The following is a 13,397-nucleotide window of genomic DNA, read 5'->3' as shown; positions in this document are numbered from 1 at the left end:
GAATGGGACTGGGGAGGAGGACAGGGGCAAGGGAGGCGGCCGGTCTGGGACAGGGCGGGGCGGACGTAGGATGAGGGCAGGGGCGGAAGGTGGGACGGGAGGAGGGTCTGGCGACGGGGTGGGGGATGGGGCGAGGACAAGGCCAGGACAGGACAAGGTGTTGTGGGGACTTGAGCGGAGAGGACGGCGTGGGCGTGGACAGGAGCCGTGCCGGAATGACGGCGGAAGGGTCGGGGTTTTCCGACTAAGGGTACAGACCTGGAGTGAGGCCCGGACAATGCCCCGAGTGTAGCGATTGGGTGGGTGGGGGACAGGGGAGAGGTTGATGGGGGGAGGACCTTGGGGCAGGGGACAGGGGTGGGATAGGACAGGGGCGGGATTGGAGCCCCCTCAGGGGTTCTGCTCAGCTCTGTGCTGCCTATGGAGTCCAGTTTGGCCCAGTGCACGCTGTAGGGAATTTCCGTCCCCAGGCTGAAGTGGTCTAGAGATCCAGCGAGCAAGTGGACCCTGCCTCCTCATCTTGCCAGCGTAGACAGCCCAGAGAGGTACTTGTGGGCAGAAGGTTCTTAGCTCATCTGCGCAGGTTCAGCTGTGAGTCCGGCGTAAGTGGGGGAGGGGCGAGTCAGTCACTGCCCTGCTTGGTCTTTACTTAGGTGCGCAGTGGCAGGTCTGGGCCAGGACCTGTTGCTGCTCTGGTGACCAGCATTCATTGACTTGTCCTGGGTTTACTGTGTGGTCAAAACGAAATTCACTCTTTTTCTTCCAAAGGAAACTCAGTAGCTACAAGCTAGGAGTTATGGGAAGACTTCTGGAAAGCATCCTTGAACGCTTCACACTTAGAGGATCTCTTAGTTGCTTCTCAGAAGCGTTAGAAGCACCAAGAAATACTTTATGGCCGGGTGGCTACAGATCGAGGGCTGTCATTCTCAGTGGTGTTCACAGGCGAGGGGTGGGGGGAGCTCTGGGCCGTGTGCAGTCTCTGTTATTGGGGCCAGATGCCCTGAGGGAGGCCAGACCAGATGGGCACTCGCCAGTCTCGCCTGCTTTTGCAGGAGAGTCTAGTCGAGAAGTATATCTGTGTCCGATGGCAGCTTCTAACAAGAGTCCATTAGCGTGTCCTTCTCAGCAGCGACGAAGTGAGCTGCTCCTGCTCCCTTAGCAGCAGGGTACTGAGCGCCGCCTGGGGATTCGGTGGGGAGGATTCGGTTTTAAGGAGCTGGGGTTTCAAACCTAGCACCGGTGTCAGCCTTGGAAAAGCGCCCCGCTCACGCTCACGCTACGGACTGCCGGGCTCAGCACGCGGCGTCAGCGTGCACCGACTGGCTCACAGCAGCCTGAACTGACCAAAAAATGTTTCCTAATTTTCTAGGCCATCTTAGCGGCTCAGAGGCGAGGAGAAGATGTGGAGACTTCCAAGAAATGTAGGTGCTCGAGCTTCCACTCACGAGGCGGGGCACGCAGTGGGGTGCGCCGCGCAGGTGCCACTGCCTGGGCCACCGGGATGGCCGCTGAGCTGGGACTGGGTCAGAGCAGCGGGTCAGCATAGGTCAGGGGGCGTGCTGTCCCCTCCCACAGGTGGGGGACAGTTCTGGACGCCACGCTCTTAGGCCTGTGAGGTTCCTGTACTTGAAGCGGCTTGGCTCCCTATGTCACCCGGGCACAGGGCGCCGTTTGGGCCCGATTCCTGTCCTGAAATGGTGTTCCCGTCCTTCTGGTTTGTTGCAAACCCTCTCTCTGTTCTCGCCGGTCCAGGGGCCGCTGGCCAGAACAAACAGCATTCAATCACCAAGAACACAGCCAAGCTAGACCGGGAGACCGAGGAGCTGCACCATGACCGGGTGACCCTGGAGGTGGGCAAGGTGATCCAGCAGGGCCGGCAGAGCAAGGGACTGACGCAGAAGGACCTGGCGACGGTGAGCAGGCCGGGGCCCCTCCCCCCAGGGCCGGTGTTCAGAAGGTGCCTGCTGGCTTGGGGCTTCGGCTTCCCCCTGCCCCTGCCAGGGAAGCCACGTGAGGCCAGGTGTAACTTCTCTCAAGTGTGGCATGGCTTCAAATGTGTACAGAGCCCGGAGCTTCTCTCCACTAAGGCCCTTGGTCCCTTGCTGTCACGAAGGCGGCGCCCCACAGCCTCTCACTGTGTGGCGTGGTTTTATGGCGCTTCCTCATTGAGCTGACGTGTACGAAACACGTCTTCTCTTTAGAAAATCAACGAAAAGCCACAAGTCATCGCGGACTACGAGAGTGGACGGGCCATCCCTAATAACCAGGTTCTGGGCAAAATTGAGAGAGCCATCGGTGAGTGCCCTTCAGGCCATTGTCGGGTCTCCGCTGCGCTGCTGTGCCCCTGAGCGTTGCTCACATGCTGCTCCCACACACCCTCTTGTGGTGGCAGCCGGAACCCGCGGCATGGAGCTCCCGGGCCACTGGTGCCGAGAGGGACTGTCGGCTCTGTTTCAAGATGACCAGCAGGCGCGAGGGTGGTGGGCCCAGCGTCCAGCCGAGGGTGGGGCGGTGCTTGTCCCTCCCCTCCCATCCGCTGCCACCTCTGGGCCCATGGGCGGGGACGCTGTGGCGCTGCCCTGTCCTTTGAAGTTGCAGAGTGGGAGCTGCGGTGGTCAGTGGGCCGATGGCTCTTGCAGGCCTCAAGCTCCGGGGGAAGGACATTGGGAAGCCGATCGAAAAGGGGCCAAGGGCGAAATGAACACAGAGCCTCGAAACCGGTGCGTCTGGCCGACCTCGTCTGCCGGTCCCCTTGACCACCAGCGCAGGCCTCTTCACGTGGCCGAGCGGGTGCCGGGCTGTCAGCCCTGCCCGGGAACCCCTCCTCCCGAACCTGCTGTCACTCAAAATCTTGCAAAGTGTTCGCTTCTCCTGATTGTTTCGCCTCCCCAGCCCCAGTCCTCAGATTGGGGTACAGAACGCTACTGTCCTCTCCCACAGTGTTGGCCCGGTTGTGGGTGCGGCTCCCCGGGGAACTGAGAGGGAGCCCCTCACGTGGGCGGGTGTAGGGTGGGGTGGCCTGATCCAGCCCAGAAGGGGGAAGGTGCCTCTGGTCCGGCTGTTGGAGAAGCTAATAAACGTTTGCTGCCCTTCTTGCTGCTGTGAGTCATCCTGTCCTGGCGACCGGGGAGGTGGGGAGGGTCATTTTCGTGATGGTCACAGTGGGCGTTGGCTGGCCTCTTGGCCCCAGACCCCACCCTCCCATGCTCCAAGTCCCCAGCCACACCCTCCCCTGCGAACAGTGGGCCAGGGTGGCAGCGTGGAGCAAACTGGAGGGGAGTGCCTGGTGGTGCGGCGGTCACCCCCTCCCCCAGGACAGCCATGTCCAGTGGGGCCTTCCAGGCCCATGCGTGGCAGTGTCCGAATCTCAGGGGAGGAGCAGAGCTGGGACCCACCCTGAGATCCACCTGACTTTATTTTATTAGGTGAGATGGCACGTGGGGACGCCAGGCACCTGGACACACCTCCAGGGAGTCGCCTTCCTCAGACCCCTGTGAGGTCAGGAGGACAAAACCTCAGCTTTGTTTAACAGGGACCCGCTCAGGGTTGTCATGGTAGCACCAAGTGACCTCTGCTTTGATATGTTATCATTTTGGGGACTGCTTAGACCTTTACAGTGGGATGGACATGGGGGACCCCGACCGTGGGATGGTGGGCACAGCGGGGCCTGTCCCCCACCAGACCTGTTTCATGACACGTGGGACCCGGTTAAGTGTTTGCTCTTCAGTGTGTCCCAAACCAGGTGCAGAATCACCCAGTAAGGTGGGGCCAGGTGGGCCTGGTTTGAGTCCCACCCAGTGGGGGTTCCCACCTGGCCAGTGCAGTGGCTTCTCAGGGTCCTGCCCCATCTAACTCCTGGTCCCTCTAGCCCCGACCCTGTCCGGTGTGACCTGTTTCCTGTCACCCAAGCCACTGAGATGGAGATGCCAAGTTCAGCTTCGGGAAGGTTGGGCACAGGGATCCCGGGAGCCATTTTCTGGAGGGTGGACAGAGCAGGACACACAGATTTTGGTCGGCAAGTGGGGGCTGCCGTCACAGGTCGGGGTGTTTATTGTTGGGGTGAGAACGCTACCCGGGCACGTGAGGAGCCAGGGTCTCCTCTGGGTCATCTACGGGTCATTGGTGACGGACGTTGGCAGGGTGACTTGATCCTAGGAGGCAGCAAAGGCGCTTGGTGACTGCTGGGTGGAAGGGGTGGCCAGCCCCAGGCGGGTCCTGTCCCATGGCTCCCAGTTCAGGGTCAAGCCCACCCGCCCCCACCCAGGGGCCCTACCGCATTGAAGAGAACGTTGTCAAAGCCGGTGGCCTTGGCCTCCGCCCTGCTCCGAAAGGGACAGCCACCCTTCTTCCGCAGCCAGTGCCGCCCCAGGACCCCGAGCAGCACCAGGAGCATGAGGACGAGAAGGGCACCCCCGACCGCAGCAGGCACCAAAGTGGCCCGCGCTGTGTCCCCTGTGGGCCACGGGGCGTGTGAGCCCTCCAAGCCAGCCCCATGCCCGAGGCCAAGGACGCCGCCTGGGGTCGGCTGGTCCCTGCTGCCCCCTCGGCTTGCTGGGGTTCACAGCTCTAGAGGGTGCACTATCCTGCCAGCACAGGCTCTAGGCTGACACTGAGGTCCTGGCAGACCTGGCAGGTCCCCAGCCAGGCGGGACTCCGCTTTGTCGTGAAGCTCCAGGAATGGCTGGCTTCAGTGTATGGCCTGACCAGCGCCTCCCAGGGCCTGGACGTGCCCTGGGGGCAGAGCACGAGGCACAGGGGGGCAGCTTCTGAGGAACCAGAGACGAGGGGCGGCAGGCAGAGGGAGGGGATGGCTCAGGGCCTGGCCTTGGTGGCGCTCTGGCCTCTCAGGCAGTCACATGGGCCCTGAGCAGCAGAGCCCAGACCCAGAGCAGGGCGGGCATCCTGGGCGGGACTTACCCTGGCTGGGCGCAGACAGCTGGCAGGGCTGCCCCGCCAGATATTCAATGTCGTCCAGGCCAATGGGCCCCAGGACTGGCTGGCCGCCCAGACTGGCTTCAAACACGATCTGACCAGGAGGGAGAACAGGCTTTGTGGAGTGGACGGCCCTGCCTGAGACCCCAAGGCCGCCCGGCTGTGCTGAGCAGCCGACCTCACCTGGAACTCCTCTGCGCTGGCCACCTCCACCTGGCCTTCCAGCCACTGGTGCCGCAGGCGCCCGCCCGCGCCCCACACGGCTAGCTGGCCCCGGGCACTGCTCTGGAGCACCCTCAGCTGGCCCTGGTCTGAGATCGGGGGCCGGGGGGGGTCAGGTCCTTAAACCGGCTTGACACATGGGTGCCCCTGGGCCCTGCTGCCCCCACCGCCCTGGCCCTGCAGGCCCACTGACTCACAGAAGTGCTCCGGGAAGCCCATGTAGTACCAGAAGCGGAGGCAGGAGGCCTTGGTGGCCGGCAGAGGCTGGCTACGCAGCCAGGCTGCCCGGCCCCCTGGGCCCAGCACGCCGGTTTCAAAGAGAGCAAAGTGGCCTGGGAATGAGGGAGGGATGGAGCTGGCCCTTACCTGAGGCCTCTGGCCCTGATGGCTGGGCTGCTGGCCTGGGGTGGGGCGGGCCGTGTGGGCCCGGGAGCGGGTGGCTCTGGGCCCCGCTCCCTGTCTCAGACCCACCTGCATCAGTGCCCAGGGTGTGGTCCACGGGAGGCTGGGGGAAGCGGGAGGGCGTGGCTCCACTGCTCCAGTCCCAGCTGTAGCCGCCCAGGCCAGCCGACGGCAGGTGGCTCCAGCCACACAGGCCCATCTCAAAGTCACAGGAAGCTGCAAGGGACCTGGGCAGTGAGTGGTGCCGCCCTCGCCTCCTCTGCCCCTGGGCCACCACCACTGCTGGAGGCAGGGCCGGCACAGAGCTGGTACACCTGGGAGCCACAGCAGGCGCCAGGGCCAGGCCACAGGGTCCCACCTGGCCGAGGGCAGGGCCCGTCCTGGAGGAAGAGGTCGTCCAGCGCGATGTAGGTGTGTTCCACCCCCGCGGCCACAGCCTCAAACACCACCTGGGAAGGCACAGGGCAAGGCAGGCTCGCCACTGGTCCGGACGGCCCTTGGGAGTGAGCAGGGACCCTCCCCCCACACTCACCCTCCAGGCCCGCTGGGCCTGCACGTCCACGCTACCCAGGCGCCAGGCGAGCCCTCCGTGGCCGCTGATGCTGAGCACCTGTCTCCTCCCAGCCTCCTCCACGTGGACCTGCAGGGTACCTGCCACGTGCGGCCGCCAGCCCGGGTCAGCAGCAGTGGGGGAACAGCGCCCGCTCGGGGCCCCACGGGTGACCTGGGCACCGGGGCCCGTGTGCACCCTGGGCCTCCCATCTGGGCAGCCCTCACCTGGCTTCTGGGCGCTCAGGTGGTACCAGAAGGTCAGGCAGGCCGGCTGGGCCAGGGGCCTGTGCTCCTCCGAGGTGAGGGACGCCACGCGGCCTTGAGGCAGGGCCTGTGGGCTCGTGTCCACCACCATGTAGTGCCCTGGGGAGGTGCCAGCTTCAGCCTGCCACCCTGCCCCTCAGTGCAGCCACCCCACCCTCAGCTCCGCCCCAGGCCGGCACCTTGGGCGGTCTCAGTGGTGTGGTCGGCGCCCGGGCCCCAGGCGGCGTGGCCCGTGGCATTGGTCTGGAGCGTCCAAAGGCCCGCAGTGGAGAAGCCGCAGGCTGAGTCCTCGAAGGAGCAGAGCTCAGGGGCCCAGCAAGGCCCGGGCCGCACGGCCACGTCGTCCAGCGCCATGGTGCCGTGGAACCCGTCCCGGAGGCCCTCGAACAGCAGCTGGGGGTGCGGGGGTCAGCGCGGGGGCCTTGCCCTGCCCCCACCGCCTGGGCACCGGGCCTCACCTGGTATTGGGCGCCGGAGTCCACCTGGTGGCGGAGGGTGGCCCAGGCCTCGTGCCAGCGGTTGCCATGACTGCCTGACCGTGACCACAGGCGCGTGTCCGCCTTCCCGTCCTGTCTCATCACCAGGCGCAGTGTCCCTGGAGGGAGGTGGGGTTTACATGGCCCAGATCCCCACTCCCGGTGATCCCCCCTCTCCAGAGCCCCCGCAGGGTAGAGACAGAGCTCGCACCCGAGGGCCCCCCAGGCTTGCCGAGCTCCAGGACACTCACCGGCCTGGGGCCCGTGGAGGTGGAACCAGAAGGAGAGACACTCCGGCCCGGCGGCCGGCGTCTGAGGCCGGGTGAGCAGGTGGGCACCAGGGCCCCGGGCTAGGGGGTCGGCGGGGTCCAGGACCATGAAGTAGCCTGCGGGGGGTGGGGGAGGCGTGGCTGAGCTGCGGAGACGCCAGGCTCCAGGAGGGTCTCGCCCCGTGGGAGCGCGCCTCCCACCCCCACGCCTGGAGGCCACCCCCCAGTCTGGGTGCCCCCACCCTACCTCTGCCCGTGGTGTGGTCGTACCCAGGGCCACGGCTCTCCGTCCGGTGCCAGTGGGCGTCAGTGAAGTGGCCTGTGTGCCAGCCACACGTGTCCCGCTCAAAGTTACAAGAGACCTCTGGGGGTGGGCAGGGGCAGGTCAGCACACCCCCTGCCGCACCCCTCCTCAGCCCCGAGGGGGTAGGGAGACTTGATCTCTGGAGTGGGCCTCCCAGGGGTCCCTTGAAGTGGTCCCTGGAGGCCCCTGGGTGGGGCGTGGGCAAAGGCAAGGAAGACCTGTGTCCTTCTTGGTGGCCACTGTGGGACTGCAGTCCTTCATGAACATGTCGTCCAGCCCGGCGCCCTGCTGGCCCGGGCCATCCAAGTCCACCAGGCCCACAAACTCCAGCTTCATGGGGTGTGGGGGAGGGGGAGGGACTGTTAGGTCAGGGCTGGCTCTGTGCACCTGCCCCCCAGGCTGGCTCGGTGCACCCGCCCCCCAGGCTGGCTGTGTGCACCCGCCCCCCAGGCTGACCCCCTCACCCAGAAAGGCCGGCGGCGTGCCCCAAGCAGGACCCTGTCCACCTTCCAGACCCCGTTGCCGCTGCCTGGGGCCTGCCACACCAGCTCCCGGGAGCCGCCCTCCACCACGGCCAGCGCCAGGAAGCCTGGAGGAGGGGGTGGCCATGGGTCAGTCTGCCCCCTTCCCCCCTTCCCACCACAGGGCACACCTCAGGGCTGGGCAGAGGCCCAGAGGGACAGTGGCACCTGGGGAGCGACTCTGAAAATAGTAAGCCAGGTGGAGTTCACAGTGGGGGCCGGACGGGCCCAGCGGGGCTGTGAGGACCCGGGCTTCGGCGGTCAGCTGCCCCCAGGCCCTCTGCAGGGACAGGAAGTGCCCTGGGGAAGAAGAGCAAGGGCGCTCAGAGCAGACTCCTTCCCGGGAGCCGCAGCGCAGAGCCCCGCCCCACCGGGGGTGCGCGTGCACGCAGGCTCCGGGCCGCACGGGTGGGGGGCTGGGGCGTCACCGGCAGCAGCTCCACTGGCGTCCGTGTCTGGAACCCCACTCTCCTGGGCCTGACGACGCCCCCACTGCAGCCGCCCCACGCTGGCGTCCTCCCAGCCGGCGGCCGTGGGGGTCTCGAAGTCCGTCGTGCCTGCAGAGGCAGCGGACACTGAGCGGCGGCCTCTGGAAGCGGGGACAGTCTGCAGGGAGCGAGGACCCCACCCGGCTCCAGCTGCCCCTCACCGCACTGCTGCTCGTCCTCGCCCCCCTCGCACTGCTGCTGAAAGTCACACAGCTGCTCCGGGGGGACACACAGGTCACCGCAGGACAGATGTCCCAGCTCACAGAAACCCTGGGGCTGCTGGCCGGATGCCTGGAGCCAGGGGGCTGGGGCCCAGAGCTCAAGAGGTGGGCGGGACACCTCTGTCGGGGGGGGGAGGATGGAACGGGTGGGGGTGTCAGGCAGGCGGGAGCTGAGCCCCCCCCGGGGAGGGAAGGGGCTCGGCAGGCTCACCCGGGACTGGTTTGCAGCTGTCTGACAGGATGAGGTCGTCCAGGCCCACGACGCCCCCGGGACCCGTGTGCCCAGCCAGGAGGATCTGAGGGCGCAGAGGGCTCAGGGGTTACCCAGCATCCCCTCTTTTATCCCCAGGGTCGGCTCCTTTGGGCTCTCTCCCCACCAGCCCACACCTGTATTTCACGCATTGCTGGACACCTCCTCCTGCCACCACCCCCACTTCAGAAAGACACCCCTCCTTCTCTCTGTCCTCTCCACATGCAGCCCACACGCCAACCAGCCAATGAACTTCCTGCACGGACAGCCCCGAGGGCCCCGACCTGGGCCCCGGGTTTCCTTCCTCTTCCTCCGAGGGGTCCCCTGGGCCGCCCTGCCTGCCCCCTACCACTTGGTGCACCCGCCTCACCTGGAAGGGGTGCTCGCTCTGGATGTCCACCCGGTCTCGGACCCAGGCGGCCCCCAGCTCCCCACGGCGCCTGCGCAGCAGGACAGGGGCCTGCGGGGCTCCCGGCCTCTGAGTCTGCAGGAACAGCTGGAGGCAGGTGGCCTCAGACCCGTGCAGGTAGTGGTAGAAAGTGAGCTGGGAAGGGACCGAGGATGGTCAGGGGAGACTCAGGGTCCCAGCAGCCAGGACAGGCCACCCTGCATCCCCCGCCGGCCTCACCGAGCAGTTGTGTGGGCCTGAGGCTTGGAGCTCGGGGCTGTAGAGGGTGGCAGGGGCGCTGGGCTCGGCCACGGAGGCCAGGAAGTAGCCTGGAGAGAGAGCGAGTGTGTGCGGGGTGGCAGGGTGGGCCAGGTGTGGGCCGGGGCGGTGGCCGAGGGTCCTTGCTGGGGCTCACCCTGAGCGCTGTTCCGGCTGTGGTCACGGCGAGGCCAGGCGGGGTGCTCGGGTCCACCAGCGCTGTGGTTCCGGGTCCAGCCCTCCGAGTGGTCCCACAGGCCCAGGCCTGTCTCAAAGTCCGTGGACATGTGGCGGCCTAGGGCAGGAAGCGGGGCTCAGGCCACTCCTGGCCCCTGGCCTCCCCCTTGGCGCCATGGCTGCAGGCCACGTGGCTCCACCTCTAGGTGGACACACGAGCAGCCCCACCCCCAGAAGAGCCGCCCCGGGTGCAGCCCTGCCAAGCCCGGCTCACTGCAGGTGGACACGTCCTCGTCGGAACTGTCCCCACAGTCGTCCTCCCGGTCGCACAGCTGCTGGGCCTCCACGCAGGCCTTGTTCTGGCACTGGTGTTGCCCCAGGGGGCAGCGAGCCTGGGGGCCTGAGGAGGGGGAGGGCCGCCTCATCACCCCCGCCACAAGATCCTGGGCACAGGGGCAGCTGGGAGAGGCTCAAGCCCTTCTAAGCCAGGAGTGAGCAGGCAAGAGGCTCCTGCTGACCCACTGCCCCCCAGGTGTGTGCCCATCGCGTGGAGTCTTACTGGGCAGCCCACAGCCCGAGAAGGCCATGTCGTCCAATGTCACAGCGCCCCTGTGGGTGGCATTTCGGGTGGCAGAGAAGGTCACCTGGAAAGAGCAGGGTCCTTAGGACCTAAGTCAGGGCTTAGCTCCTCCCCGCTGCCCCCACTGTCAGGATCCCCCCTCACCCGGAAGTCGCCCTGGATACGGCCGGTAGCCACCACCAGCTCCTGCCAGCCTGGGCCCCAGGGCCCTGAGCTCTGCCACAGGGTCAGCGTCTCCGTGCCGTGGGTCAGCTCCAACCGCAGCTCGGCTGCATCTGCAGGGGGTCCTGGGGCAGCTCAGGCCCCGCAGGTGCCTCCCCAGCCTGCTGGCTGTGCCTCGCCCGGGACTCCTGCCCTTCCTTTGGGGGGCCCCAGTCTCTGCAGCCACCTGCCTTCTTGTCCCGGTCCCTGCCCTAAGAGCACCCCACCAGGCCGCAGGGGCCTGGGCACACACCTCCAGAGGCCACGTGGTACCAGAGCCTCAGCTCACAGGCGGGGGCCGCTTCGCGGAGCACGGGGGAGCGCAGGGCTGCGGTGGATGCTGCTTTCCCACGGTGGGTACCCACAGCCACGTACCAGCCTGGATGGGCAGAAGGTCAGACTACAGGGCAGGAGCCAGAGAAGGGAGGGGCTGGCACGGAGACCCACCCAGTGGGCCTCACCTAGGTCGGTGCCGCGAGTGTGGTCTGAGCCTGGGCCCGGGCCTCCCCGTGCGGCCCCGGCCCGGTCCCGGAGCCAGCTGTAGCCTGACGTGCTGATGTCTCGCCAGCCACAGGTGTCCTGCTCGAAGTCGCAGGCGAAGGGGACGCCCAGGGCGGATGGGGTCGCATGGTAACCTGGGACAGCAGGCGGTCAGGGGAGCTGCCGTGAGGGGTGGCCCCGCCGGCCCCCTGCCTGGCCCCGGCTCACCGCAGTGGGTCTCGTCGGAGCAGTCACTGCAGTCACACACGAAGTTGCACAGGGCATCGCTGGGGGTCGCGCAGTGGTTGGGGACCCAGGCCCAGCCTGGGGACCCTACTGCAGCCAGCAGAGAGACAGCCAGGTGGCCTGGGGCACGGACCCCTCAAACCTAGTCATCCTGCCTTGGGGACGCCCAGGCCAGGTCGAGGAGGGCAAGGGCTGGGTCTGCGGCTGGGGGCTCCCTGTCTGGCCCCAAAGAGGCCGGCTGCACATCAGTACTGGGGGGATGTGGGCATGCGTGGGACCAAGGGCCCCCACCTGGAACACCCCCTGGGGAAGGAAGCAGGAGCCCAGCAGGGAGCCGGAGGCACTGTCAGGAGGGTGCCCCAAAGGGCAGGCATCAGTGGTGGCCCAGGCCCCCTCAAGCTCTGTCTGTCCCTCACCTCGGGGCCTGGGTGACCAGAAGGCTTGTTTCTTCCCCAACAACATAATACCCAGGCCCCCGAGGGCCTGCCTTGGGCACACCCACGGCCTTGCACTTGAGCCCCCAGCCATCCCTGCTTCAGGAGCGGGACCTGATGACTCACCCAGGAGCAAGACCAGAGCGGGCAGAAGGTGGCTGGGCAGAGGCATGGTCAGGCCAGAGGGAGCGAGGCGAGGGGTCCTGGGCACGCTGAGCAGCCTGGTAGGGACTCTGCCTGCTTATCAGGCTGACTGCTCCAACTGGAGACTGGTCCCCAGCCGGCCCCGCCCCTTGTCGATGGGTATAAACTTCTGGTTGTAAAAGTGTCCAAGAGGGGCCCCTGCCCCAGGTCAGCTCCCACCTGTCCAGCAGCTTCAGACCGAAGGTCAGGCCCCGGCCATCGAGCCCACTGCTGCCCGGCCCCGCCTGCTGGACGCCCTGCTGGAGGCAGCGCAGGCTGAGGCCACCTCTCCCAGGGCCTCTGTCCCAACCTGGGCTTTGAGGACCGCCTGGCCCAGGGCCGCCAGCAGCCTAGCTTGTGCAAACCCCCAGCTGTCAGGACCACAGCAGCCCCATCTCCATCACTCTGCCTGCGGTTCCTGTCCACTCGCTCGCTTATAAAAAATCGCTTATTCATTGACAGCTGTCCCGAGCAGCATGGCAGGGTACCCAGGGGCCCTGGGTCTCATGGCACAGACCACAGACCCCCAGTACAGGGCTAGGAGCCAGGCTCTGCCTGCAGTGCATGCTGTGACCTCGAAGCGTGCCTCGCCCAAGCCCGTTTCCTCCGCTGTAAAACACAGAGGCGGCAGCGCCTGCTCTTCAGCTCGCCAAAGGCGCACATGGCCGCATGACGTAGCTGCAGCCGAAGCAGGGGCACCCACACTCAGTGCGCCTCGTGACCCTGCATAGCCCTGCACTGTGGACAGGAGTGGGGCCCGGGAGAGGGGGTCCCAGCCCCACATCAGCAGCTCTGCCTGTGGACTTCGGGCGGGAGCCCTTGGCTGCGCCGCAGGGGCCGTGGGGCCTGACCTTGGAAGCAAGGAGTCACAGGCTACTTTCATGTGTGACTTCAGGTGGCAGAGCACACAGGGACACTGAAATCAGCCAGCCAGGATGGTGTCCTCCTTGCCCTGCACACTGGGATGGGCACTCCCTCCTTGGCTGGCCCCAAGGGACCGGGCACTGACTCCTTGCGCAAGAGCTAGGTGGGCCCCCTCCCAGATGTCCTTGGGGATAGTAACCACGTGGAGGAGCAATTAGGCCATAAACGGGGACAGCAGCTCAGGGGCTCCCTTATCAGACCCCAAAGAGCTGAGTATGCACTGCCACTCCCTGGGGCCGGCTGAGGGGCAGCCAGGAGGGGACTCAGCCTCTCAGCCACCACCCACTTAGGGGTCTGGAGAGAAGACTCAGGAGCAGAGAAGATGAGACACACAGCATCCAGGGACCGGCAGGGATGACAATGCTTTTAATTCCCATGGGCGAGGTAAACCCGGGCACTGTGACCAGACTGGTGTGTGTCTCCTAGGCCTGGCCAGGGGCACAGTGCCAGGGGATGCAGCCCAGTCCCTCAGCGTTCCGAATGGGTAGCTGGAGGCAGCAGGCTGCAGGTGGGTCTCAATAGCCGTCATCGGCCCAGGTGACCTCGTAGTCAGGGTACCTGGCTTTGATCTTCTCAGTGGAGATGGAGTGCTGGGCCCGACCATATCCCTGAAGAGAGAAGGTAG

General features: G+C 66.3%; 3 protein-coding genes across 3 annotated transcripts in view; 1 reads left to right on the top strand and 2 right to left on the bottom strand.

Annotated features, from left to right (window-relative positions):
• Positions 1–215: 215 nt before the first annotated feature.
• On the top strand, positions 216–3,092 carry EDF1 (endothelial differentiation related factor 1). Its single transcript, XM_025051263.1, has 6 exons — positions 216–229; positions 488–602; positions 1,370–1,421; positions 1,753–1,913; positions 2,202–2,295; positions 2,640–3,092. The coding sequence occupies exons 1-6, from the start codon at positions 216–218 to the stop codon at positions 2,699–2,701; spliced, it is 498 nt and encodes a 165-aa protein (XP_024907031.1). The 3' UTR covers positions 2,702–3,092.
• A 123-nt stretch (positions 3,093–3,215) lies between these two features.
• The window catches only part of MAMDC4 (MAM domain containing 4), an 11,729-nt gene continuing 1,547 nt past the window's right edge, over positions 3,216–13,397 (bottom strand). The window contains 29 exon segments of the mRNA XM_025051196.1: positions 3,216–4,151; positions 4,274–4,452; positions 4,918–5,026; positions 5,116–5,243; positions 5,352–5,486; positions 5,626–5,772; positions 5,915–6,005; positions 6,089–6,207; positions 6,334–6,471; positions 6,552–6,765; positions 6,831–6,967; positions 7,100–7,234; positions 7,365–7,481; positions 7,640–7,751; positions 7,886–8,010; positions 8,111–8,242; positions 8,371–8,499; positions 8,592–8,706; positions 8,768–8,947; positions 9,272–9,445; positions 9,530–9,618; positions 9,705–9,842; positions 9,999–10,124; positions 10,284–10,368; positions 10,449–10,579; positions 10,759–10,884; positions 10,967–11,140; positions 11,214–11,321; positions 11,792–13,380. Coding sequence (XP_024906964.1) covers positions 4,110–4,151; positions 4,274–4,452; positions 4,918–5,026; positions 5,116–5,243; positions 5,352–5,486; positions 5,626–5,772; positions 5,915–6,005; positions 6,089–6,207; positions 6,334–6,471; positions 6,552–6,765; positions 6,831–6,967; positions 7,100–7,234; positions 7,365–7,481; positions 7,640–7,751; positions 7,886–8,010; positions 8,111–8,242; positions 8,371–8,499; positions 8,592–8,706; positions 8,768–8,947; positions 9,272–9,445; positions 9,530–9,618; positions 9,705–9,842; positions 9,999–10,124; positions 10,284–10,368; positions 10,449–10,579; positions 10,759–10,884; positions 10,967–11,140; positions 11,214–11,321; positions 11,792–11,837 — 3,681 coding nt within the window. The 5' untranslated portion in view covers positions 11,838–13,380 and the 3' untranslated portion in view covers positions 3,216–4,109.
• Positions 13,288–13,397, bottom strand: part of PHPT1 (phosphohistidine phosphatase 1) — a 1,679-nt gene continuing 1,569 nt past the window's right edge. Inside the window, exon 3 of the mRNA XM_006918121.3 lies at positions 13,288–13,380. Within this exon, the coding sequence (XP_006918183.1) occupies positions 13,288–13,380 (93 nt within the window). The remainder of the gene's footprint in view (positions 13,381–13,397) is intronic.

Source organism: Pteropus alecto, unplaced genomic scaffold (assembly GCF_000325575.1).
Source record: "Pteropus alecto unplaced genomic scaffold, ASM32557v1 scaffold67, whole genome shotgun sequence".
NCBI lineage: Eukaryota > Metazoa > Chordata > Mammalia > Chiroptera > Pteropodidae > Pteropus > Pteropus alecto.
This window is presented reverse-complemented; position numbering and strand designations above follow the sequence as displayed.